Source organism: Orycteropus afer, unplaced genomic scaffold (assembly GCF_000298275.1).
Source record: "Orycteropus afer afer isolate SDZICR_OR568_19922 unplaced genomic scaffold, OryAfe1.0 scaffold00489, whole genome shotgun sequence".
NCBI classification, from domain to species: Eukaryota; Metazoa; Chordata; class Mammalia; order Tubulidentata; family Orycteropodidae; genus Orycteropus; species Orycteropus afer.
In genome coordinates this window covers 1693370-1717686 of record NW_006922076.1, presented here as the reverse complement: position 1 = coordinate 1717686, position 24317 = coordinate 1693370, and the positions used below count along the sequence as shown (strand labels likewise).

The 24317-nt window shown below is 49.1% G+C and overlaps 1 protein-coding gene across 1 annotated transcript in view; it reads left to right on the top strand.

Moving 5' to 3' along the window:
• The first annotated feature begins 96 nt into the window (after positions 1-96).
• POLE (DNA polymerase epsilon, catalytic subunit) overlaps positions 97-24317 on the top strand; it is a 67267-nt gene continuing 43046 nt past the window's right edge. The window contains exons 1-27 of the mRNA XM_007955060.1: positions 97-158; positions 7734-7875; positions 8248-8328; positions 8692-8736; positions 8890-8982; positions 9324-9478; positions 10386-10527; positions 10641-10721; positions 11528-11635; positions 11976-12086; positions 12395-12480; positions 12663-12782; positions 13554-13686; positions 13920-14033; positions 14748-14960; positions 15337-15444; positions 16255-16383; positions 16465-16567; positions 16893-17039; positions 17243-17388; positions 18465-18613; positions 19716-19808; positions 19975-20119; positions 20648-20805; positions 21164-21359; positions 22728-22942; positions 23674-23776. Coding sequence (XP_007953251.1) covers positions 97-158; positions 7734-7875; positions 8248-8328; positions 8692-8736; positions 8890-8982; positions 9324-9478; positions 10386-10527; positions 10641-10721; positions 11528-11635; positions 11976-12086; positions 12395-12480; positions 12663-12782; positions 13554-13686; positions 13920-14033; positions 14748-14960; positions 15337-15444; positions 16255-16383; positions 16465-16567; positions 16893-17039; positions 17243-17388; positions 18465-18613; positions 19716-19808; positions 19975-20119; positions 20648-20805; positions 21164-21359; positions 22728-22942; positions 23674-23776 — 3378 coding nt within the window. The remainder of the gene's footprint in view (positions 159-7733; positions 7876-8247; positions 8329-8691; positions 8737-8889; positions 8983-9323; positions 9479-10385; positions 10528-10640; positions 10722-11527; positions 11636-11975; positions 12087-12394; positions 12481-12662; positions 12783-13553; positions 13687-13919; positions 14034-14747; positions 14961-15336; positions 15445-16254; positions 16384-16464; positions 16568-16892; positions 17040-17242; positions 17389-18464; positions 18614-19715; positions 19809-19974; positions 20120-20647; positions 20806-21163; positions 21360-22727; positions 22943-23673; positions 23777-24317) is intronic.

Below are 24317 nucleotides of genomic sequence, written 5' to 3'. Positions count from 1 at the left end.
TCGGCGAGCGGCCTTCCGTTCTCTCGCGAGAGTCGGTCGGAGCGCGCCAAATTCCTGTCAGGAAAGTCTTCTCAGGTTCGGGCCGGGAGCTGCGCGATGGTTCTGCAGAACAGCGGGCGATGGCGCGCGGAGCCGGACGCGGACGGCGAGGCCAGCCGGTGAGAGTCGACCCTGCCCCTCGCGGCTGCAGGGCGTCGGCGTGGGGGAGCCCGCGGTGTTCCGAGGCGTGCTCGGCGCGGCAACCTTTGGGTGCCCAGGGAGCGCCCGTGGAGGTGATGCCTGGTCGCTGGACCCGGCACCAAGTGGGAAATGCCGAATGGGTTAGGGCGGTTGGTCTGTGCAGCAGCGTTGGAAGCCGTACGGCCCGTGTGGACGACGGCCGGTTTACGGGAGCTGTGAGCAGGAGCTGCAGTGGCGGTAACCACTGGTCCTTCTCTGGGTGAGGGCTCCAGGCTTGCCGTTAGGAGAACCCTTCCACGTGTCAGTGATGGTTTAGGGTCATGTCCAGGACTTTAGTTTGAGTGACACCCTGCGTATCTGTGCTTCGCGGATAGCTTTGGGCACCTCCGGCCCATCTTAGCCTTTGACTGTCTGGGTGTGTCTTATTATCGATACAGTACGGAAAGGGACAGCCGCTCCACGCGCGGCTGCAGAAGGTAGAAGCAGCCCATGGGCAGCGCCCCCGACCTGCGGCCGGTCCTGACCGCTTCCCTTGGTTGATGCGTCTCCTGCTGAACTTCTGCAGCTTCTTGCTAAGGTATAAGGGACTCCGCACTTGTTTTTCCCCTCTACCCGTTGTCACGAGAAGCCCTGGCGGCGCAGTGATGAAAGCGCTTGGCTTCGGACTAAACTGGGATGTTGGAACCCACCAGCCGCCTTGCAGGAGAGATGAGGCGGCGGGCTTCTGTGAAGATTGACAGCCTTGGAGACGCTGTGGGGCGGTTCCACTCTGTCCTCTGGGGGCGCTGTGGGTCAGAATGGACTCCACAGCAGTGAGTGTGGTTTGGGCTTTGCTTCTGTGAAGATTGACAGCCTTGGAGACCCTGTGGCGCAGTTCCGCTCTGTCCTCTAGGCACTATGCCACCAGAACTCCTTTTAATCATAGTATCACAATAGTGCCTAAGGCACTTGACTGCTAACCAGAAAGCTGGTGGTTCAAACCCACCAGCCACTCCTTGGAAGGAAGATGGGGCAATCTACTTCCGTAGTGATACTGCCTGGGAAACCCAAGGAGGGGTCGCTATGAGTCGGTCCGACTTGATGGCACATTACAACAACAACATCGCAATAATACTAGTAGGTTGTTATTAATCATGAGGTGTGTTGCAGGTCAATTTGTCTCTTAAAAAAGTAATTATTGTAAAACATTTCCTTTAAAAAACAAATCACAGTATGTTCATATCTTAAAAATTCCATATGCTTTGGAATAGAAAATCTGAGAGCCAGACAACCAGGAAACAACATATCCTTGGCCTTGGACATTTCTATCAAAGGATGTCTTACATGTGAACTTTGCTTATCATGTAGGCTCACGGGAAAAAAAAATGGGGAATTCTGCCAATTGCTCAGTATATCTATTCCAATGATGCATTCTGGAACTGGGGAAATCACTACAGGATGGGTTCGGGGACCCTGTGGACCACTGCAAGATGCAACTTAGCTAAGACTCCATCAATAACTTGACCTCCATATGCCCCCACTCTGACTGGTGGGCCACAATGATGCTTTGGGTCTCCTGGAATTAGTGTCGGTTCAGAGCCAGTATCCAGTAATCCCCAAAAAGTCTGATTATTTCCTATTCCCCAATGAACAGTCACTCTCGTAAAAGGCCTCAGATCTCTTTGGGGAAGGCTGGGAGAAAGATTGACATTATTATAGATTTTTGGCAACGTAGTGGGGTCCTTCCTCAAAGGGATCTGGCCTCTCCTTCACTCAGGAGTTGTGGGTCTGTAAACTGACTCAAGTCTGGGAATTGATTGAGAGGCCGTGACTCTGTATTCTGGCGATTCAATCTAGGCTGCAGTTCACGTGACCTAGAATTCTTCTGTCTATACAGATCAAGTAAATATTTAGTAGATTTGCCATGTATTTCACTACTAGGAACACCATGTGCAAGTAGCCAATGCCATAGGTCCATACGAGTCAGACTGTTCTGATTACTATTCGACTCTGCTGTCCATTATGGTAACCATGCTCACCTTGCCTTTGTCGATTAACTGCTGACACTTGGCCCCTGCTACCACCAGGTTCCATCAGCCCCATTGTAGTTAAATGTCTTAGTTCAGTAAGGGCAGTTCCCACTGTCAAATCCTTTTGCTGATGTGGCACCACTCAAACTGAGAAACAGCAGCAAACATCCATTAATAATTGGAACATGGAATGTACGAAACACGAATCTAGGAAAATTGGAAGTTGTCAAAAATGAAATGGGATGCATAAAGATTGATATCCTATGCATCAGTGAGCTGAAATGGACTGGTTTTGGCCATTTTGAATCAGACAACCATATGATCTATTATGCCAGGAATGACAGTTTGAAGAGGAATGAATGGCGTGGCATTCATCATCACAAAGGATGTTTCAAGATCTGTCCTGAAGTACAGTGCTGTCAGTGATAGGATAATATCCATACGCCTACAAGGAAGACCTGTTAATATGACTATTATTCAAATTTATACCCCAACCACCAAAGCCAAAGATGAGGAAATTGAAGATTTTTATCAACTTCTGCAGTCTGAAATTGACCGAACATGCAATCAGGATGTGTTAATTATCAGTGGTGACTGGAATGCAAAAGTTGGAAACAAAGAAGACTCACCGGTAGTTGGAAAATTTGGCCTTGGTGACAGAAATATTGCTGGAACTCACAGGTCAGCAGTTCAATCCCAGCAGCTGCTCCACAGGAGGAAGATAAGGCAATCTACTTCTGTAAAGTCTTGGAAACCCAGTGGGGGTCATATGAGTCGGAATTGACTCAATGGCAGTGGGTTTGGTTTTTTTTGGGAGGGAGACTATATGTGGCTTAGAAGTAAATAGAGCTTCTGGCCAAAAATATACAGGCTTCAGAATATCAAGACTAGTTTAAAAAAGAAGCTAGCAAACAGTTTCTCCTTTTTGAGTTAGAATACTAATACATGAAGAGATATGCTATAATTATTCTGGTCCATCCATATGGAATCGCAACTGTGGAGTTAAAGCTTGTGGGCAATTTGGGGAGGATCTAGGCCCCGGAATCAGAACAGGTTTGGTTTGAATAGCTCTGGTGGTAGAAAGTCTTCATCAGGTTGTTGTTGTTGTTATTATGTGCCGTCGAGTCGGCCCCAACTCATCGCGACCCCTCCTTGGGTTTCCGAGGCAGTATCACTACAGAAGTAGGATTGCCCAACCTTCCTCCTGAGGAGTGGCTGGTGGGTTTGAACCGCCAGCCTTCTGGTTAGCAGTCAAGTGCCTTGGGCACTATGCTACCAGAGCTCCTCTTCATCAGGTACTTTATTTAATTTAAGGAAAAAACCTTAAGGGCCTGTGGAGACGTAGTGGGTAAGGCACTTGACTGCTAACCACCCTCCGCGGAGGGAAGAGGGAGTGATCTATTTCCGTAAAGATTTACAGCCTTGGAAACCCAATGGGGGGGTCGCTATGAGTCAGAAACGACTTGGTGGCAGTGAGTTTGGTGTTTTTTTTTTTTTTTTTTTAAACCTTATGAAGAGTTATAAGATTCTTACGAGAAGAGGCTTGGGAAGTTTGAGACGGGTGTATTGGTATCATGGAGCAGAGGAAACTGAGTTTCTTTGTTGTTAGTTGAGATAAATCCTCCTATAACCTCACAGAACTTTGTTGTATCCCCATTTTTATGCATATCTGATTGGTCTGTTCGCATTTTTAAGGTATATGTTCTGCTTCAACAAGTGTTTCCATGTAATTGGTAAATAGAGAAATGATGTCAGTAAAATGTGGAGATTGAAATGGTTCATCTGCACTTGTTCCTAGGTTCTGACTCATGGCGACCCCATGTACAACAGAACATGGTCTGGTCCTGTGCTACCTCACAATTGTTGCTATATTTGAGTCCATTATTGCAGCCACTGTGTCAGTTAATCTCATTGAGGGTTTCTTTTGATTTTATTGACACTCTACCAAACAGGGTGTCCCTTTCTAGAGCTTGGTCTTTTCATGATGACATACCCAGAGTAAGAGAGCTGAAGTCTCACCATCCTCCCTTCTAAGAACCATTTTGGTTCTATTTCTTCTGAGGCTGATTTGCTCATTCTATGGTTTCCTAATTCCTCCCAGGAAATGTATTTGAGTTGGCAGAAGAGGTGCTGTATTTGCCCAGGATTGCAGGAACCCCAAGTGAGATTTACCAAGCCTCTTGCACACCTAGCTCTGTCACTTTGAAACCACCCTATAATCATCTTGCCTAGTTGCAAAGGCTACTCTCAGCAACCCACAGCTGCTGTGTCTCACATGCCATTTCAAGTAACATTTGGGCAGAGCTTTGAAGTGTTCAGGAGCTCTGGTGGCATAGTGCCTAAGGCATTTGACTGCTAACCAAAAGGCTAGTGGTTCAAACCCACCAGCCACACCTCGAAAGGAAGGTTGGGCAATCTACTTCCGTAGAGATACTGCCTCGGAAACCGAAGGAGGGGTCGCTATGTGTCGGATCTGACTCAATGGCCATGGGTTTGGTTTTGGTTTTGGTTTTTAAACTGTTCATTCCAGTTCGTTCTTCTGCTAGGAAATTGTGTTTGTACCGCAAGATGTACCAAATCAGAATCTACACTTTAACAAGCTCCCCCAGTGATGCTTATAGATCCCCTGTATACCTAAGGATCACCTGAGGATTTGTTACAATGTAAATTCTGATTCAGTATATCTAGTGGAAAGGCAGATTCTCAGCAGGGGGCAAACTAGAATGAATCAGTTCAGAGCCCTACGTTTCAGGTATCTTGTTAGATTATCTGCAGATTATAGGAAAACAGCAAGCAACACAAGTGCACACCCAAGTTGTGACTATACAGTGGTGCCTTTGGGTGTGGAAAATCCAAGCTGTACAAGGATGGGGGCAAGCTTAGCCAGGGTCTTCACAGAGAAACATGATCAACAGATAATTATTAAACACAGTGTTTTACTACCATGCTGCTGTAACAGACACACCACAAGGGTAGTCTTGAAAGAACAAATTTATTTTCTCATAGTTCAGGATGCTAGAAGTCCAGATCAGGCACTGGTTCTAGGGGAAGAGTCTCTCTCTGCGCTGGAAGAAGGTCCTTGTCTCCTTTACCTCTATAGCCCTGGTGTTCCTTGGTTCCTTGGCGTTCTTCATGTAGCATCCTCTTCCCCAGTTTGTGCTCGCTCATCTTTCTATTTTATGCTTGCTTACTTCTGCGTCTAATCTCTTTTTTTTCTTTTTTTAATTGTGATTTGAGTGAAAGTTTACAGAGCAAATTCATGTTCCATACAGCAGTTCACATACATTTTGTCTCATGGCATTGACTACAATTTTCCACAGTGCAACAACTCTCCCCCCCTACTTCCTCCCCATAGTTACCTCTTCCCTGTATCTTTCCCTCCATGCACTCCTGCCCCCCTGAGCTGTTTCCCCGTGCATACACAGCCCTTGTATTCTCCCATGATTGATCTCTCCAAGGAGTGTATCTACCTAGTGTAAATGTTCAGCCCATATGCCTATCTTTTGTTTGTCTGGAAGCCACAGGAGTGAGTTCAATTCCAGACCTGAAAGGTAGCTAGGGGCCATAGTCTCAGGGGTTCCACCAGGCTCTATCAGACCAGCAAACCTAGTCCCCCCCCCCTTTTTTTTTAAATGATTTTGAGTTTTGTTCCACATTGTTCTCCCACTCTATCCAGGATCTCCTACATAGATCCCCCTCCGAATGGTTGACAGTGGTAGCTGGGCACCATCTAGTTCTTCTGGTCTCATAGTCATATAGGCTGCGGATCGCATGGTGTACCAGTCGCTAGGACTACTTGTTTCCATGAATCTTTGGTTTTCTTCATTCTTCTTCGCTCTGGACAAGGAGAGACCCATCGTTGCATCTAGATGGCTGCTTGCAAGCTTTTAAGATCCCAGTCTAATCTGCTCTTTTGATAACTCAGATGTGATTAGATTTAGGACACACCATACACTGACATGGCTTCATTACCATAATAAACCAAGCCCTGTTTCCAAACAGGATTACATCCATAGGCATGTTGTTAGGTGCTATTGAGTCGTTTCTGACTCATAGCAACCCTGTGTACAACAGAATGAATCACTGCCCTGTCCTGCGCCATCCTTGTCATCATTGCTATGTTTGAGGCCATTGTTGCGGTCACTCTCTGTCCATCTCTTTGTGGGTCTTCTCTTTTTTGCTCACCTTCTACCTTACTGATAACATGTCCAAAGCACAAGAGACGAAGTCTCACCATCCTTACTTCCAAGGAGCACTCCAGCTATATTTCTTCAATAAGGAAAGAAAAAACCCTTAGTTGGACTGTTACACAGCTATGTGCCCTGTCCATTCTATTTCAAGAAAATTCATTATGAACACCCAAAGAGGTACACCCTTGCAAGTGACACTTTCTCCCGTGCTCAGAGATCTGAGTGTTCACAAGCCAATATTTACTCTCTCTTGTTTTAGTGCCTTTAAGAAAAAAATTGTTTTGAGTACTTGGAAGAAATAAAACAGTGATGCCCAGTGCATCCTTCACCCAATTTCCCCCAGTAGTAACATCTTGCTTAACTATTGTACTATGTCGCAATCATGCAATTGACCCTGATGCTATCTATCCATCCGTTTTATTCAGATTTTACCAGTTTTATATGCATTCACTAGTGTGTGTATTTAGTTCTGTGTAACTTTATCACCTGTAATTTGTGTGATCACCAAGATAGTCAAAACACAGAATTTTTTATCCTAAGGGTCCCTTGTACTACCCTCTATAGCTACAACCTCTGCCCCCTGACAACCACTAATCTGTTCTCCCATCTTTAGTGTTGTGATTTCAATAATGCTATATAAGTGGAATCACGTTGTGATTCTGACTCACAGTGACCTTAGAGGACAGAGTAAAAGTGCCTCAGAAGGTTTTCCAGGCTATAAAACTTTACAGAAACACGTCACCAGGTCTTTTCCCATGGAGCAGAGCAACTGGTGGATTCAAGCTGCCGTACAATGTGGACCTTTCTGGGAAAAGTTTTTTTCACTTAGCATAATTCCCTTGAGATGCATCCAGTGAGTATGTGTCCAGTGTGTGTGTATACCAATAGTTCATTCCTTTATAATGCTGAGTGGCAGTCCATGGTATGGATGCACTACAGGTTGTTTAACTCTTGGCTTTTTAAAGATTATCTGGGTTGTTGTCAGGTTTTGGGTATTATGAGTAAAGGTGCTATGAATATTCATGAGGCAATACCCAACCATGATTATTGTTTGTGTTAGTGTTCTGCTTACAGAGTTGCATAGATTTTCGTGATCTGCCCCAATCATATCTTCTTCCCATGAGTCCTGTTATTTTAATAAACTGTTTCACCAAAGGCAAAGTATATCAGAAATACTTATACCATGCTGTAGTTGTAACACTTGAACTAGGTGAACTAAGGGTTGTATGAGTAGACATGAGAAGATGGCATCACAAAGATGAAGACTGGATTGTCCATCTTCCTCTTCCTCAGGGTTGCTATGAGTCGGAATTGACTCAATGGCAGTGGGTTTAGTTTTTGTTTTTTTCCTCAGGGATGATGGCCCTTCTTCCTCAACCTCAGCAATCAAACGCTTGGAGCGAAGTCAGTGGACAGATAAGATGGATTTGCGGTTTGGTTTTGAGAGGCTGAAAGAGCCTGGGGAGAAGACAGGATGGCTCATCAACATGCATCCCGTAAGTGCCTGGGCTTTCCCTTCCTTCACCCTCCAACTCAGGCAGGTGGGGCACTCCTTGACTGAGGAATGGGTGACATAGTGGGGACCTGTTGATGGTTGGACATCATTGAGGCCACAAAGGCGCCTGTGGGAGAACAGAGGCACCTTGAATGCCCTCAGAACACAGCTTTCCAGGAGCACGAGAGGGCTCCGTTTGGATGTGCCTTTTGAGAAAGAGCCTGATGGCATTTATGCAGGGATGGGGTTAAGAGCTAGAGGAGAAGACTGTTCCTGTTAAAGTACTCAGTTCCCCAAAGAGTAGAAGGAAAAGAGCACTTGACCAAGGTGAAGCTGATCCCGTGCCCCTGCTGACTGCAATATTCTCTTTCAGACCGAGGTTTTAGATGAAGATAAGCGCTTGGTCAGTGCGGTAGATTACTACTTTATTCAAGACGATGGGGGAAGATTTAAGGTGAGCCCATGAGCCCCAAAGAAGCCAAAACTCACTTGATGAGAGGAGTGGCTGGGTCCAAAATGACAAGGATTCACTTACGTCTGTGATTGTTCAGGATAAGGACAAGGCAGCTTTTAGTGTGCATCTGGCCCGTTAGAGCCTCACAGGTCATCATTTAACATTTCCTGAAAGATGTTAACTCATTAGGACTTTGAACTATGAGCAATATTGTCCCTTAGATTCTTGCTCCTGAGACATGGGCTGATCCTATTTTCCTGTTGTGCTAATTTTCTTCTGCGACATCTAAGGCAGCTTGTCTTCATGTTTTTCTCACTTTTTTCTTTCTCATCACCCCTGGGTGGGTTGGTGACTCCCTTGCAGGTGGCGTTACCCTATAAGCCATATTTCTACATTGCAACCAGAAAGGTAAGCTTGTATTTCATACAGTCACATTATGTGACCTGTGCCTTACTTAGTGGTGGGCTTTGGATCTCAGAAATGAAAATACTTTTAGAGAAAGAGGCACAGAAATAAATAATCTTACTAATAGGAAGTCCTTTAATTCTGATCCTGATTCAGGGCTGTGAACGAGAAGTTTCATCTTTTCTGTCCAAGAAGTTTCAGGGTAAAATTGCTAAAGTGGAAACTGTCCCCAAAGAAGATCTGGACTTGGTAGGTATAACTCATGCCTTCTAGGGATCAATGAGGCTATTGCCACACTGTCTTTGACAAGTGAGCTGGAAAGACAGGTTGTCTATTCATGACCTCGGAGTAATTAACGATGTGGGAGTGGTATGGATGACAGGGCTTCAGCAGTGTATATAAGTATTCTTCAAGGAACTCATCAGGCATTAGTTGGTGCCATGTGCGCAGTTGGACAAGGTGCTTTACAGTTAGCAAATTGTCATTTCCTGAAAGACATGTTCCCCTTTGAGTCTTTATCGCCTTGTTTTCTCTCGCCAATAAAGCCCCTTTTCTCTTGAATTCACGAGCATGGCCTTTTGACCTTACAGCCAAATCACTTAGTGGGGTTGAAGCGAAATTATGTTAAGCTGTCCTTTAACACCGTGGAGGATCTTGTCAAAGTAAGAAAGGAAATTTCCCCTGCAATGAGGAAGAACCGAGAGCAGGACCATGCCAGCGACACCTACACAGCTATGCTCTCCAGGTACGTGCTGTTGTCTTACACAGAACAGCTGATTGGCCCGGAATGATTGTTTTCCTGTTCTTTCCTAAGGTGCAAGATGAATTGGAGGTGTACCAAAACCCAAACCCACTGCCATCAAGTCAATTCCAACTCATAGCTACCCTATAGGACAGAGTAGAATTGCCCCATAGGGTTTCCAAGGCTGTAAATGAAGCAGACAGCTTCATATTTCTCCCATGGAGCAGTGGGTTGGTTCAAACTACTGACTTTTCAGTTAGCAGCTGGATGCTTTAACCACTACACAATCAGAGCTTCTTGAATGCTTAGTGTGCCAATAATGGACTGAATAGTCTAGTGACAGCTTGGATCTAATGAGGCTAACTGATATAGTTGCTTACTCTGCCTTGGGCACTGTGCTCAGAGCTGTGTGACCATCCCTTCATTTAACCCCCAAGAAAGTCCCATTGGATAGGTCTGTTATCCTTCTTGATGAAGAAACAAGCTTGGCAAGGTTAGGCCGCATCTGCAGACAAAGCAGGGCTGGGACCCACATGCATCTCTGATACCAGAGGTGCTGTCCCCTCTGCACAGTCCTGCCTCCTGTGTAGCAGAGGACGTGGGATGATGATGGGTGGGAGGAATGACCTATGCCACACCAGTACACTCCTTGATGGGCAACACAGCTTGAATATGCTGTCCTACTTCTCTTCATAGAAACAGGTATAGTTTGCATTGGATCCTACTTATACAGTGGACTTCCCTGTACTCAGGCAGGTGACCATACAAGGTCACCCCTCACGGAAGGGCTGTCCTGGTGATCCTCACCACCTTGATGTGCCATTCCTGTTGACATGCATTAACTGAGGTCTTCGTGTCCTCCAACCTCTCACTGAGTGTAATTGTGTTACTGTGCACTCTTTTTCTGTAGTGTTCTGCAAGGGGGAGGAATAATTACTGATGAAGAGGAAACCTCTAAAAAGATAGCTGACCAGATGGACAACATTGTGGACATGCGAGAGTATGACGTTCCGTACCACATCCGCCTCTCCATTGATCTGAAGATCCACGTGGTGAGTGGGCTAGGTACAACCTAGGGCTGTTTCTCACATGAAGTCTTTAAAAGCCAGGAGGTGATACCTAAGGACAAACCTTAGCGAAACCGACTTCCCTGGACGTTCCGCAGGCTCACTGGTACAACGTCAGATACTGGGGCAATGCCTTGCCAGTGGAAATCACCCGCCGAGACGACCTTGTTGAACGACCTGTAAGTACTGCCTGTACCTCTATCATGAAATTTCCACCTGCTTTCCTAAGGCCTTGTATCCCTGGTCTGGAGAGATTAAAACCAAGCTGAAAAGTACGTTGCATTCAAAGATTACTGTGGTTCTTTATCCTCAAATTCTTTCTTAAAAAAACTGAAGAACTACAATTTTCCCATAAGTGTCTGGCCTGAGAGTACAGTTCCATTCTGTGCGTGTGTGTTACCGTGTGTCATCACTGTCTGAGCTAGGCTGGGATTGAACATTGGAGGAAAAGCTGTGAGTCCCCATCAATGGTTGACAGGAAAGTGATATGGTGGAATTTGGATTTATGGTAGGAAGACCTTGCTTGAAGTATAGCTGCATGGCCTTGGAAAAGTCACATACTGGCTTTCCCATTTCTGAAATGAAGTTGTCAAGTATGGAGCACAGTTAGCTGTCAGTGTTGTTGTAAAAGGTCAAACAGGCTACACACTTAAAAAACCTTGAGATTAGAGTTTTCGGTAATCCTAGGGTCATACTCTTACCAGCTGCTTTAGTCTTTGTCTCGTACATGTCTCACCTCCATACCATTGTTGCACATGGCATTATTGACGTGCATCAGTCAGTCTCTAGGCACCTGCCCCAGCCCTTTTGACCCAGCAGCAGTTGACTCTTGTTTTCAGAAAGTGGGCCAAGTGGAGCAGGCCAGTGGGTGGGTGGGTGGATGTGCAGGCTGGTGGGTGGGTGGGTATGCAGAAGAGGACAAACCTGGGTGTGCAGAGGGCAGATTGGTATAGTGTGGGCTTACCTATCCTTTCTGTATGTTCAGGACCCTGTAGTTTTGGCATTTGACATCGAAACAACCAAGTTGCCTCTCAAGTTTCCTGATGCTGAGACTGACCAGATTATGATGATTTCTTACATGATCGATGGGCAGGTGAGTGGTTTGGCTTCTTAGAAGTAGGCTCCATGAAGACAGGGACCTTGTCTGACCCTTAGAACTAGAGTAACATCTGCTAACTCATGAATACTTGCTGGGTGGGTGAATGCATAGGTGTAGTGCAGACGAGTGAAGGAGCAAGCTGTGTACATATCCAGCCTGTCCCTCCTGTGCCTGAGAGCACTGGGGCTAGGGAGCATTTTTCCGCTTTGGAAACTCATAATGCATGCAAGTCATGGCAAAGGTTTTCTCTCCATCTAGAGTTTCTGGGTGGAGTGTTGATGGCTGTATGCTTCGTGTTGCTATCCCTAACGTCACTGCTACTAAACTCCACCAGGGCTACCTAATCACCAACAGGGAGATTGTCTCAGAAGATATCGAAGACTTTGAGTTCACCCCCAAGCCAGAATATGAAGGGCCGTTCTGTGTCTTCAATGAGCCTGATGAGGTACTGTGGGGTGGAAAGGGAGACATTGTGATTTCTTGAGGCCTCCTGGCGTTCAGTCAGTGGGAGCTGACATTCCCTGAACCTGGTGTTCAGTCAGTGGGAGCCAACGCTCCCTGAACCTGGCATTCAGTCAGTCAGAGCCGAAGTTCACCACACCTGGTGTTCAGTTGTATTGTCTTCACAGAGGAGATTGGGTTTGGGGGGTATAAAGTGTTGACATGGGAGGCTTTTTCTGAACTCAGTGGGATCTGAAACATATTGAGGACGAGAAAAGAAGACCCTTGACTGCTGTCTTATGTTGGTTTCAGGTTCATCTCATCCAGAGGTGGTTTGAGCACGTGCAGGAGACCAAGCCCACCATCATGGTCACCTATAATGGAGACTTCTTTGACTGGTGAGACTGAGCTTATGTGTATATGATGGGCATTTGGGAGAGAGAGGGGGCCCAGGAGCTTTTCCTTATTCTGTTTGCGGGGAAGACAGTCATGAAGGGTTGCTGGAGTTGACCCTGGGAGCTGTTGCCCTTATCTGGGAGGCGGACTAGATCTTCAGCCCTTTCCACTCCTCTGCCCCCAGGCCATTTGTGGAGGCCAGAGCGGCTGTGCATGGACTGAGCATGCACCAGGAGATAGGCTTCCAGAAAGACAGCCAAGGGGAGTACAAGGCCCCCCAGTGCATCCACATGGACTGCCTCAGGTACGTCCAGGGGAACGAGGCGTACATGGTGGCTGTCACAGAGCCCCACCAGGGTGTTTTGTGAGGAAGGTCCAGGGGGCCAGGGCAAGCTAGGCTGAGCACAGTTTCACTTCTGAACTGCCTGGGATGTGAGGAGAATAGGGCCAAGAGAAGCTGCTGTGGGTGACTCCAGGGCTCAGCACTGTTGGCTGTGGCATCTTGCAGAGATTCTGGTTAACCTCACACACTGAGTGTTAGCCCTCAGGTATGGTGCAGAAAGGCCAAAGGGCTGGGGAGGGGTGGGGTCCAGGAGGAGCAGGGGACTGACTGGGGAGAACATGGATGGGGAGTACAGAGTGGAGGGTGAAAGAGGGTCTTGTGTTAAGAAGGGGTGGGCCTGGGTGCCTCATGCTGAAGGAGAAGAATTTGGTGCAAGGGGACCCCACAGAGCTTACAGATGAGCCATGGCTTGGAAGGTAAGCAGACCAGGTGGGCTCTGGTGGGTGTCGGCCATGGAGTGAAGTCTGGGGAGAGGCAGGGAGATAAGCAGCCTGGCTTAGTTGCTGGTTTTTCATTCTCTGAAGCGTGATCCAAGTTACTTGCTGGGCTGAGAGGTGAGGTGAAGGCTGGAAGTGAGGCTTGGGCATCTTAATTTGTGAAGTTAAGAAGGCCCCAGATCAGACAGTTCCTGTGAGGGTCCGGGTGTGAGTCTGTTGTGTCCAGCTCTGCCTGTTCTGCTATCCTGGGTTCAGACCACAGTAACCCATGGCCTCTGTTCTTGTTTCATCTCAGGTGGGTCAAGAGAGACAGTTACCTTCCTGTGGGCAGCCACAACCTCAAGGCGGCTGCCAAAGCCAAGCTGGGCTATGACCCTGTGGAGCTAGACCCTGAGGACATGTGCCGGATGGCCACCGAGCAGCCCCAGGCATGTGAGCTGCCCCGTGCCTTGGGTCCCTGTGCTCTGACATGACTGCCTGCCTGTGGCTGTCCACTTCCTGCCAGGATCCTTTTGTCCTGTCCTGCACCCTGTGAGCTGTGGCCAACCAGTGTGCTTGCTCTCTCTGTCCCAGGGCCAGCTTGCAGGGCTTTTCACTTGCTGGGCTCTGGCTGTACTAGCTGTTTGATGAATCTTTACATTAGCATCTCTCCTCTCTCCAGACCCTGGCCACATACTCAGTGTCAGATGCTGTGGCCACATACTACATGTACATGAAGTATGTCCACCCCTTCATCTTTGCACTGTGCACCATCATCCCTATGGAGCCTGATGAGGTGAGTGCTGTCATGGCCCACTGTCCTTAGTCCCCCAGACCCTCCTGAAATCATCAGCACCTAAAGGCACAAGTGACACACACAAGTGGTATTGAAAGTGACTCAGCTTTGGTGTGCAGATCTCTCTGATACCCTTTGGGAACTTACAACCATGGGAGGCAGAACTTAATAGCAATTTATTTTTTGATTGTGAAAATATACAGCAAAACGGATGCCAACTCAGCAATTTCTGTGTGTACATCTACGTGTACACGTGTACATCTTTGTGATGTTGATTACTTTCTCTAAACTGCAACCATTTTCACTCCACCTTTCCAAATCACTCCACCACAATGAACACATCTCAGTGCCCCCTAAGTAAAAGCTCACTATTTCTCCTTCCCACCCTGCCTAGCCACTGATAATCCCTGGTTTCCATCTATTTGCTTAGTTCATGTTGACTGAGATCAGATAGTATTTGTCCTTTTGTAACTGACTGACTTCGCTCAGTGTGGTGTTTTCAGGTTTTATCTGTGTTGTGGCCTCGGGACATCACTGCTCTCTGTAGCTAAGCAGTGGTGTAACAGTTTTTCAACAGACTTGCCTTCCTTTTATGTCAGTCAGGTTAGATGCCTTTTTGGTGCTTCTGGGACTTTGCCTGCAAGTCAGGGCCTTGGGTGTAGGGTTTGCGGATTTCATATGGTTTTAGCTTGACGTCCTCGTGCTTCTTGTCAGGTGCTCCGGAAGGGTTCTGGAACTCTATGTGAGGCCTTGCTGATGGTCCAGGCATTCCATGCCAACATCATCTTCCCCAACAAGCAAGAGCAGGAGTTTAACAAGCTTACAGATGATGGCCATGTGCTGGATGCCGAGACCTACGTGGGTGGCCATGTGGAGGCCCTTGAGTCGGGCGTGTTCCGCAGCGACATCCCCTGCCGGTTCAGGATGGTGCGCCCCTCCCCACCCCAGTGCACAGACCTGTCCCTGACACATACACCTTTCCCTGTGCTGTGCCCTGGGAGCCACATGGGTGGAACACATACAAAGTCCTTTCTTCCCAGCCTCTCCTGGGCCCTTTGACCAGCTCTTTGCTTACTTAGGTCACCACTGACTGTTCTGCTCTCCCTGGGGGCTTATCTCAGATACAGCTTTGGCTGCTTCCAAGGCCTGCTGTGCATTGCAGATGAGTCCTGGTCCTCAGGGCCAGCGGTACCCAGTGCACAGCAGAAGTCCGTGTGTTCTGACTACAGCTTCACTTCTGATGTGCTCAGAGGTAGGCTGGCGCAGGCAGATCTCGATTTTACGTGTCTTTTTGTCATGTTAGAACCCTGCTGCCTTTGACTTCCTGCTACAGCGGGTTGAAAAGACCATGCGCCATGCCATTGAGGAAGAGGAAAAAGTGCCCATTGAGCAGGTCACCAACTTCCAAGAGGTAAAACCTGAGGTCCAGAGTCTGCATATTGCTTTGAGATGAAGAAGTGGAGACAGGAAGAGGCAACGTTCTTTGAGCTTGGCCTCTCAGACGGGCTTCTTTTCTTAAAATGTGTGCCAGTTCCATGAACACTGAGACAGGACACAGGGTCCTCCTGCCAAGCTTTACACCACAGGATGGCCATGTTGTGGTTGAGGAGACTGTCCCATGTTCCTGGGGTAGGAGTGGTTGATGGAGTAGGCAACAGATGAGCTGGCTCTGGGTCGCACAGTGATGTGGGTGACACAGAAGGGACAGGTGAAGGTGAATCCATGGTCACTGACAGGCCTTGGGGGACAGGTGAGCGTGGGTCCATGGTCACTGACAGGCCTTGGGGACAGGTGAGCGTGGGTCCATGGTCACTGACAGGCCTTGGGGACAGGTGAGCGTGGGTCCATGGTCACTGACAGGCCTTGGGGACAGGTGAGCGTGGGTCCATGGTCACTGACAGGCCTTGGTGATGGACAGTGGGCAATAGGAGGGCCACTGTGCCAACTCTGGGGGGCACAGTCTCCTGACAGATGAACAGCACATGAGTCACAGCCACTCTGAAGGTGGGCCTGGTGAGCATTTATGGGCTAACCCACACAGTCCTCCCTAGAGTTCTCTCCCAGCCCTGATAGCTCTTGGAGGCTGCTGCTCCCCATGGGTGTATCCCTCATCTGGGCCTGTGTTTTCTTGAAGGTGCCAGTGTCCTAGGTGGTATCTTCATGACCATCCTATAACATCTGTCCTTACTTTGGTTTCTGACCCTGTGGTTCCCCTCTGTAGGTGTGTGACCAGATCAAGACCAGGCTCACCTCCCTGAAAGATGTTCCAAATCGAATTGAGTGCCCCCTTATTTACCACCTGGATGTGGGCGCCATGTACCCCAACATCATCCTCACCAACCGCCTGCAGGTATGCTCACACTGCACCTAGCACAGTCAGGATTCTCTCCATAGAAAATCTTAACTCTTCCTCCTCTCTCCTCACCCCCAGCCATCTGCCATGGTGGACGAGGTCACTTGTGCTGCCTGTGATTTTAACAAGCCTGGAGCAAACTGTCAGCGGAAGATGGCCTGGCAGTGGAGGGGCGAGTTCAGTGAGTGCCTGGGGAGGGGGTACTAGGGACACCAGGTGCCAGGGGCAAGTTAGGTGAGTGCCTGCAGAGGGGGACGTGGGGTACAGGGGTAAGTTCAATGAGTGCCTGGGGAGGGGTCACTGGGGACACCAGGTGCTAGGGACAAGTTAGGTAAGTGCCAGAGGAGGGGTCTCTGGGGACATGGGGTATAGGGGCGAGTTCAGTGAGTGCCCAGGGAGGGGTCACTGGGGATGTGGGGTGCAGGGGTGAGTTCAGTGAGTGGCTGCAGTAGGACGCTGGGGGAAACGGGATAAGCCTTTGTTGTAGACCTCTCTGCCCCTCCCAGTGCCAGCCAGCCGCAGTGAATACCACCGCATCCAGCACCAGCTAGAGTCGGAGAAGTTCCCACCCTTGTTCCCAGAGGGGCCCGCCCGGGCGTTTCATGAGCTGTCACGGGAGGAGCAGGCCAAGTATGAGAAGAGGAGGCTGGCAGGTGAGTTGTGTGGCTTCCACACACTGCATGGCCCTGCATGTAGCCTTGCACATGTCACGTGTCCCCCGGGTGGTGCACCTCTGCTGGGCTGTGGGGCTTCATGGCCAAGGTCAGCAGAGGCTCAGTGCTCCCATGGCTGAGGCCTAGAAGGCAGTGGTGTCACAGTCAAGTCTCACCTCCGACGCGGTCTCCTTGTGCCCCAGATTACTGCAGAAAGGCGTACAAGAAACTCCGTGTCACCCGGGTGGAGCAGCGCCTCACCACCATCTGCCAGCGGGAGAACTCCTTCTACGTGGACACAGTTCGTGCCTTCCGGGACCGACGCTATGAGTTCAAAGGGCTGCACAAGGTCCGGCTGAGATGTTGTGAAGCAGACCAGGGAGGCCAGAGCAGGGCTCGGTTCTGAGACGAGGGGCCTTGTGGAGTCTTTCTGGACTCTCTTGGCTCCCTCACTGGGACTGGTGTAGGTCTTTCACTGCCAGGCTGTCTTCTGCTGGCAGTTCACTGCAGGCTTGTCAGAGTCACAGGCAGTGTAGGTGATCTTCTCCACCAGGAGTGCTGGGTAGAGGAGAGGAAGAGGAGTTAGGGTTTCAGATGGAGCGCCCCGTGTGTGCTGATCTGGGCTCTCTGACTGGCTACGTGCAGTAAAGGCACCAGACTTTTTTGTTTCTTTAACGTGGAAGAATTAAGGACAGGAATAGGCTGTGGTCCATCTGACCTGAGGCCTCCAGATTAGTTTTTTTAGTGATTTGGGTGAAAGTTTACAGAGCAAATTCATTTCCGTACAGCAGTTCATACACTTTCTGTTTATGACTTTGACTGCAGTTCCCCACAATGTAACAGCTCTCCTCCTCCCTGTAGTTACCTCTTCCCTGTGTTTTTTCTATGTATTCCCGCTCCCTGAGCTGTCTCCCTGTGCAAATACTGCCCTTCAGTTCTACCATGATTGATCGTTCTAAGGAGTGTCTCTACCTGATGTAAATGTTTACTTGTATGCCTGTCTATTGCTTGATTGGAAGCCACAGGAGTGAGATCAGTTCCAGACCTGAAGGGTAACTAGGGACCATAGTATCAGGGGTCTCAGTCTGATGAATATTTTTGAAGTAACTGTTTAGAACAGGGTCAGGAGGCAACAGCTGGGCTGGCCACTCTTCTTTGTAAATAAGGTTTTATTAGAACATTCACATGTTGTCTGTGGCTGCTTCTGCACTACAGTAGTGGGGTTGAGTAGCTTCCGTGGAGACTGCAAAAGCCACATGCTGGAGACACTGACTGTTGGCCCTTTAAGAGCAGGTTTGCCAGCTTCTGACTGTAGGGGAGAGGAGTACATATGGTCTTCACTGTTCTATTCAAGTTTTCTGTAGATTTGAAATTTCTGTCGACTGGGAGAATGTGTTGTCTGCTCAGCCTCTCTGTGGTCCTCAGGTGTGGAAGAAAAAGCTGTCTGCAGCAGCCGAGATGGGTGACGCTGCCGAGGTGAAGCGTTGCAGGAACATGGAGATCCTGTATGACTCCCTGCAGCTGGCCCACAAGTGCATCCTCAACTCCTTCTACGGCTACGTCATGCGCAAAGGGTGTGTGCCAAGGTGGGGGGCACAGGGTTGGGTGAGGGCACACAGAGGACGGAGGAGTGATAGGCTCAAATGTGGCAGTGCTGTTCACAGAATCTACGGCATTGGAGAACGCAGGGTGGAATTGGGCAACGGTGGGAGGAGGAGGAGAGTAGGAGTCATGCTGACTGTGGCACCTGGGCATGTCACTGTTCAGCCGTGGGCTGGAACTGGGAACGTGTCATTACTCAGGAGCAGGGAGGGGCTGGGCAGGTGCACGGTATGCACGGGGAGAGGTGGAGGAATCCCTACCAGGAGACACAACCCTTCAGAATTCAGAAGTCATAAGGGGTTCTCAAAGCCAAGATGAGGATGTCCCCAGAGGGAGGAGGTGAGATCAGGCCTGAATGGTGACTATGACCTTGGAGAGCAAGCTTGGAAGCACCAAGATGAGCCTGGGCTGGGTTGGGATGGGGACACAGGGCTGTGTGGAGGGAGACAGGTGGTAGTTCGGTGGAGGAATTGTTTGATTATTTGTGGTGGTTCTAGCCATGTTCATTGCTAATGGGGCACAGGCTGCAAGGACTGAGGACATGGTGGAGGGCAGTGTCTGTGGAGCCAGGGTCCAGCCAAGAGAGGGGTGTGATCATGAAGGATGAGTTCTGTTTCTATGAGAAACAGAAGATGAAGATGGGCCGAGGGCATGACAGGACACATAGTAGGAGATGAGGATGGGCTGGGGAAATGACAGGGGACACAGTGGAAGATGAAGATGGGCCTAGGAGATGACAGGACACAGTAGTAGGAGAACAGGACGCTCTCTTAGAGGCGTGGATGTTTGGGTGGTGGCAAACAACTGTGGACAGGAAGACATATGCTGGTGGGCAGCATGCTGCCTCCTTTAGGACCTTGTGGCCGTACTGCACCCTAGGGTAATGAGGGGTGTCCTTGGGTCAGAGGCCAGCTCCTCACCAGCTATCCTGTCCTGCTTCAGATCACTTGGCTGCTTAATTGCCCTTCTCAGGACCCTCCCCCATACCTCCTTTAACATTTCCTGAGAGAATCTGGCTGGCTGTTAGCTTCTTTGCCTGTCCTCGAACAACCCTCCCCTCGTCTCTGCTTCCAGAGCACGCTGGTACTCCATGGAGATGGCCGGCATCGTCTGCTTCACGGGGGCCAACATCATCACCCAGGCCCGGGAGCTCATTGAGCAGATTGGGTGAGTGCCGCGTGGTGGGCTGGGAAGGAGCCGGAGCTGACAGTGGTCCGGTTGCTGGAGGGTTTGACCTGCCCGGCACAGTGGGGTCAGGTCTCGTCAGATGCCGCCTGCTTTTGTGGGCAGAGGCCACAGCTCACTGCATGGGCCTCATCTGTCTCCTGTGCAGGCGGCCCTTAGAGCTGGACACAGATGGAATATGGTGTGTCCTGCCCAATAGTTTCCCAGAAAACTTTGTCATCAAGACAACCAATGCGAAGAAGCCCAAAGTGACCGTCTCTTACCCTGGAGCCATGCTAAACATCATGGTCAAGGTAAGTGGCCTCCTAGTGGGGGCCAAGGTCTGCACTCATGGGATTGGATGATTTCCTAGTGTGAGCATCTTGAAGGAGACTTGAAAGACAATTTTACTGGCTCTGAAAATGCCTCAAACTGGTGTGCTCACCTTCCTAATCTTAGACACCTGCCTCACCTGCTTGGTTTTTTCTTTGGCCTAAGATTCTAATGTCTAAATGCTAAGTTCAAAAGTGACTTCATCAGGGCACTTCTTTATCTCAGTCAAGCATCTCGACTCTTTTGCTTCTAACTTTTTGTTTTGAAATACTTTTACCAGAAGAGTTGCAAATACGGGAGAGGGTTGCTGATGGTAACATCTTATGTAGAGAGCCATGATGCAGTTGTCAAAACTAGGAAGTCTCCATCACTGTTGTTTATTCTCTGTCTCGGGATCCCATTCAAGATCCCATGCTGCACGTGGTGGCTGGGGACATGTGAGTGGTTTGAGTCTGGGGTGGCTCTGAGTGACACCACTCTCATCCCACCCCACCCTCTGCTGGCTATAGGAGGGCTTCACTAACCACCAGTACCAGGAGCTCGCCGAGCCCTCCTCACTCACCTACATCACTCGCTCTGAGAACAGCATCTTCTTTGAAGTTGACGGACCCTACCTTGCCATGATCCTCCCAGCCTCCAAGGAAGAAGGCAAGAAGCTGAAGAAGAGGTGGGAGACTAGCAGCCCTTGGCTTTTGCCCAGCACATAGGTTGAGGTGGATGGATTGGATGTGACAGTCCAGTCAGGAACATGGGTCAGGCACCAGGACAGTAACAGGACTTGGCTCTTCTTTTCCTTTTTGTTTCTGATTGATTCACAGTTGGAGAGCTGCATACATGATGCCACCAGCTTTACTCCCTGCTTTCTGAGTTTGGGTTCTGAGGTTGCAGGCCCTTGACTCATGGTTATATTTGAGAAGCATGAATCAGGGGTGGAGGGTGGCTGCTGCCTCGTGGTCATAGACAAGGGGACGGAATGTGGCTCATGCCCTGGGCTCTCTTCACTGCCCTGCCTGCCTGGTCCCTAGGTATGCTGTGTTCAATGAGGACGGCTCCCTAGCGGAGCTCAAGGGCTTCGAGGTCAAGCGGCGTGGGGAGCTGCAGCTGATTAAGATCTTCCAGTCCTCAGTGTTCGAGGCCTTCCTCAAAGGCAGCACCCTGGAGGAGGTTTATGGCTCTGTGGCCAAGGTGGCCGACTACTGGCTGGATGTGCTGTACAGCAAGGTGAGGCCTGCCTTCCCACTTGCTGCCATCCCTGCTAACAGAGCAGTCTCCTGGGCTCCCTGGGCAGAGCTTGGTGTTGGACAAACCTGGGGCTAGTTCTGATGGAATCCAACATTTTGGGTGGCAGAGTTCTGTGAAGGAAATATTTTTTAAATCACATTCTAGTGAAAGGCACTGTAACTAATGAGCACACCAACCTACTCGATTCTTTGAGTTTTTATAGGTTCTGTAAATGAGCACATAATGTTCACAATTTATATGACAAAACTGGTTTATTTCCAATTATCCTTTCTCTTGTATTGCTCTAGTTTTATTGTAAAGACTATGGAACATTTCTTCACGTTTGAATACTGTGATTTATTGAACTGGTTTGCTCCTAGTCTTGTGTGGGCCTCAGATTTCCATCATTGTTATTAATGTTGCAGTGAGCATCCTTGTACACACGCCTCTGCTGCCACTCTGCATATTTCCTAGGTGTAGGCTTTCTAAGGGAAAGGAATACTGGGATGTTCCAGTATTCTAGAATATTTTGTAACATGTTTCTGGCTTCCTTTGCTTCCTGGGCTGCCATTTATTGGCTTGTTGTCTTTGTTATATAGTGTTTACCCATATATGGAAAGGGGAGAAGGCCAAACACTCATGAACCTCACAAATTGTGCAGGACGTTGGAGTGGGCCATGTCCAGGAGGTGGGTGGGGGCAGTTACGTTGCACAGCAGAGTTGAGCTCAGGGGCACTGTGGACATGACACTTACTGAGCAGGTCCTGTCTTGTTCCAGCAGCTCACTGTTGTTAGGTGCCATCGAGTCAGGTCCATCCCATGTACAATAGGACAAAATGCGGCTCAGTCCTGCACCGTCCTCACAGTCTTTGCTGTTTGAGCCCATTGTTGTAGCCGCTATCAGTCCCTTTATTGCGGACCCTCTATCAAGCATGATGTCCTCCAGGAACTGGTCCCTCCTGATGACACGTCCAAAGCACATGAGACGAAGCCTCGTCATGCTCACTCCTGGGGAGCATCCTGGCTGTGCGCCTTGGATGACAGGTCACAGCTGCTGCTTTCTCCCTTTCCTCCCTCTGGCTCTCTTCTGCATCTTTGCCTTCCTTTTAGGGGAGCAGTCATCGGGTCTTTCCCCTGTCTTAGGCAGAGCAACTTCCCCTTCTGTAGTCTTAGCAAATAAAATGACATTTCAGGCATAATTTAACAGAATAAAAGCTAAGGTTTTTGTTAGTTTGCTTGCTTTAAATATTGCTGTGCAGTGGTAGAAGGCAGATCCTGTGAAGTCAGGATACTTCCTTGATTACTGGATCAGTGAACTACATCTTTATCTCTGTGATGCTGTCTGTCTGTCCATGTCTCTTTCTCTAGGCAGCCAACATGCCAGACTCCGAGCTGTTTGAGCTCATCTCTGAGAACCGCTCCATGTCTCGGAAGCTGGAGGACTACGGGGAGCAAAAGTCGACCTCCATCAGTACGGCCAAGCGCCTGGCTGAGTTCCTGGGTGACCAGATGGTCAAGGATGCAGGGCTAAGCTGCCGCTACATCATCTCCCGGAAGCCTGAGGGCTCACCTGTCACAGAGAGGTAAAGGCTTCAAGTTCCCTGAGGACTGGGCTGCCAGGACCTGCAGCTTACCTCCATGGAGGTAGAGGCCCCTGGCTCCCTGAGAACTGGGCTACCAGGACCTGCAGCTTACCTCCATGGAGGTAGAGGCCCCCGGCTCCCTGAGAACTGGGCTACCAGGACCTGCAGTTTACCTCCATGGAGGTAAAGGGCCCAGGCTCCCTGAGGACTGGGCTGCCAGGACCTGCAGCTTACCTCCGTGGACATCTGCTTCCCTTTTTGGAGACAGATTGCCAGGCCTTTCCTCCTTGTCTGTCTGCATCTGGAAGCTCCACTGAGACCTCGTCAGTGTTGTAGCAGCACGCATGCCTCTGCTGACAGACGTGTGGTAGCTGTGTGAGGTGCATTGGCTGGGAATTGAATGCAGGTCTCCTGAATGGAGGGCAGGAATTCCACTGCTGAGCCCCCAGTGCTCAGGCAAACAGCTCTGCTGGTAGTGGTCCAACGTTGAGACCAAGTCTAGAGGCCAAGGGAGAGATTGTGTGTTAAACCCTGGTACTTTCTTTCATACGACGAAGTTTCAGTTATTATATATGATAAAGTATTAGATAAAAGTATAGTTTGCAGGAAATGCTAAGTGAACATGTAGGTCACAAACTAGTTTTCTGTGTCTTGCTTATTTCACTGTGGAGTGGGTGATACCTGACCTAGGCTTTTCAGATGGCCCACGTATATATGTGTCCCCTCACTAGGGCCATCCCGCTGGCCATCTTCCAGGCAGAGCCCACGGTGAGGAAGCACTTTCTCCGGAAATGGCTCAAGAGCTCCTCCCTGCAGGAGTTTGATATTCGCACGGTAAGTGCTGAGTTTTCTGTCCACTCAGAAGTTCAGGAGGGCATCAGGCAGAGAACACACCTGACTTGGGTCATCCTTTTTGTCTGGAGTCTTGCCTCTTGACTTCCTCCTTTCTTTTTTTTTTTATTTTTTATTTTGATTTGGGTGAAGATTTACAGAGCAAATTCACTTTCCATACAGCAGTTTACATATACTTTGTCTCATGTCATTGACCACAGTTTACCACAATGCAACAGCTCCCCTCCCACTTCCTTCCCATAGTTACCTCTTCCCACTGTCCATCCCTCCATACTCTCCTGCCCCTTGAGCTGTCTCCCTGTGCATAAGCAGCCCTTCCTTCTCCCATGATTGTTCTCTCCAGGGCGTGTTTACTTGAGGTAAATGTTTAACTCACATGCCTGTACTTTGTTTGGCTGGAAACCACAGGTGTGGGTTCAAGTCCAGACCTGAAGGGCAGCTCGGGGCCATAGTCTCAGTGGTTCCACCAGGCTCTATTGGACCAGCAAACCTGGTCCCTACCTTTTTTTTTTTTTTTTGCCTC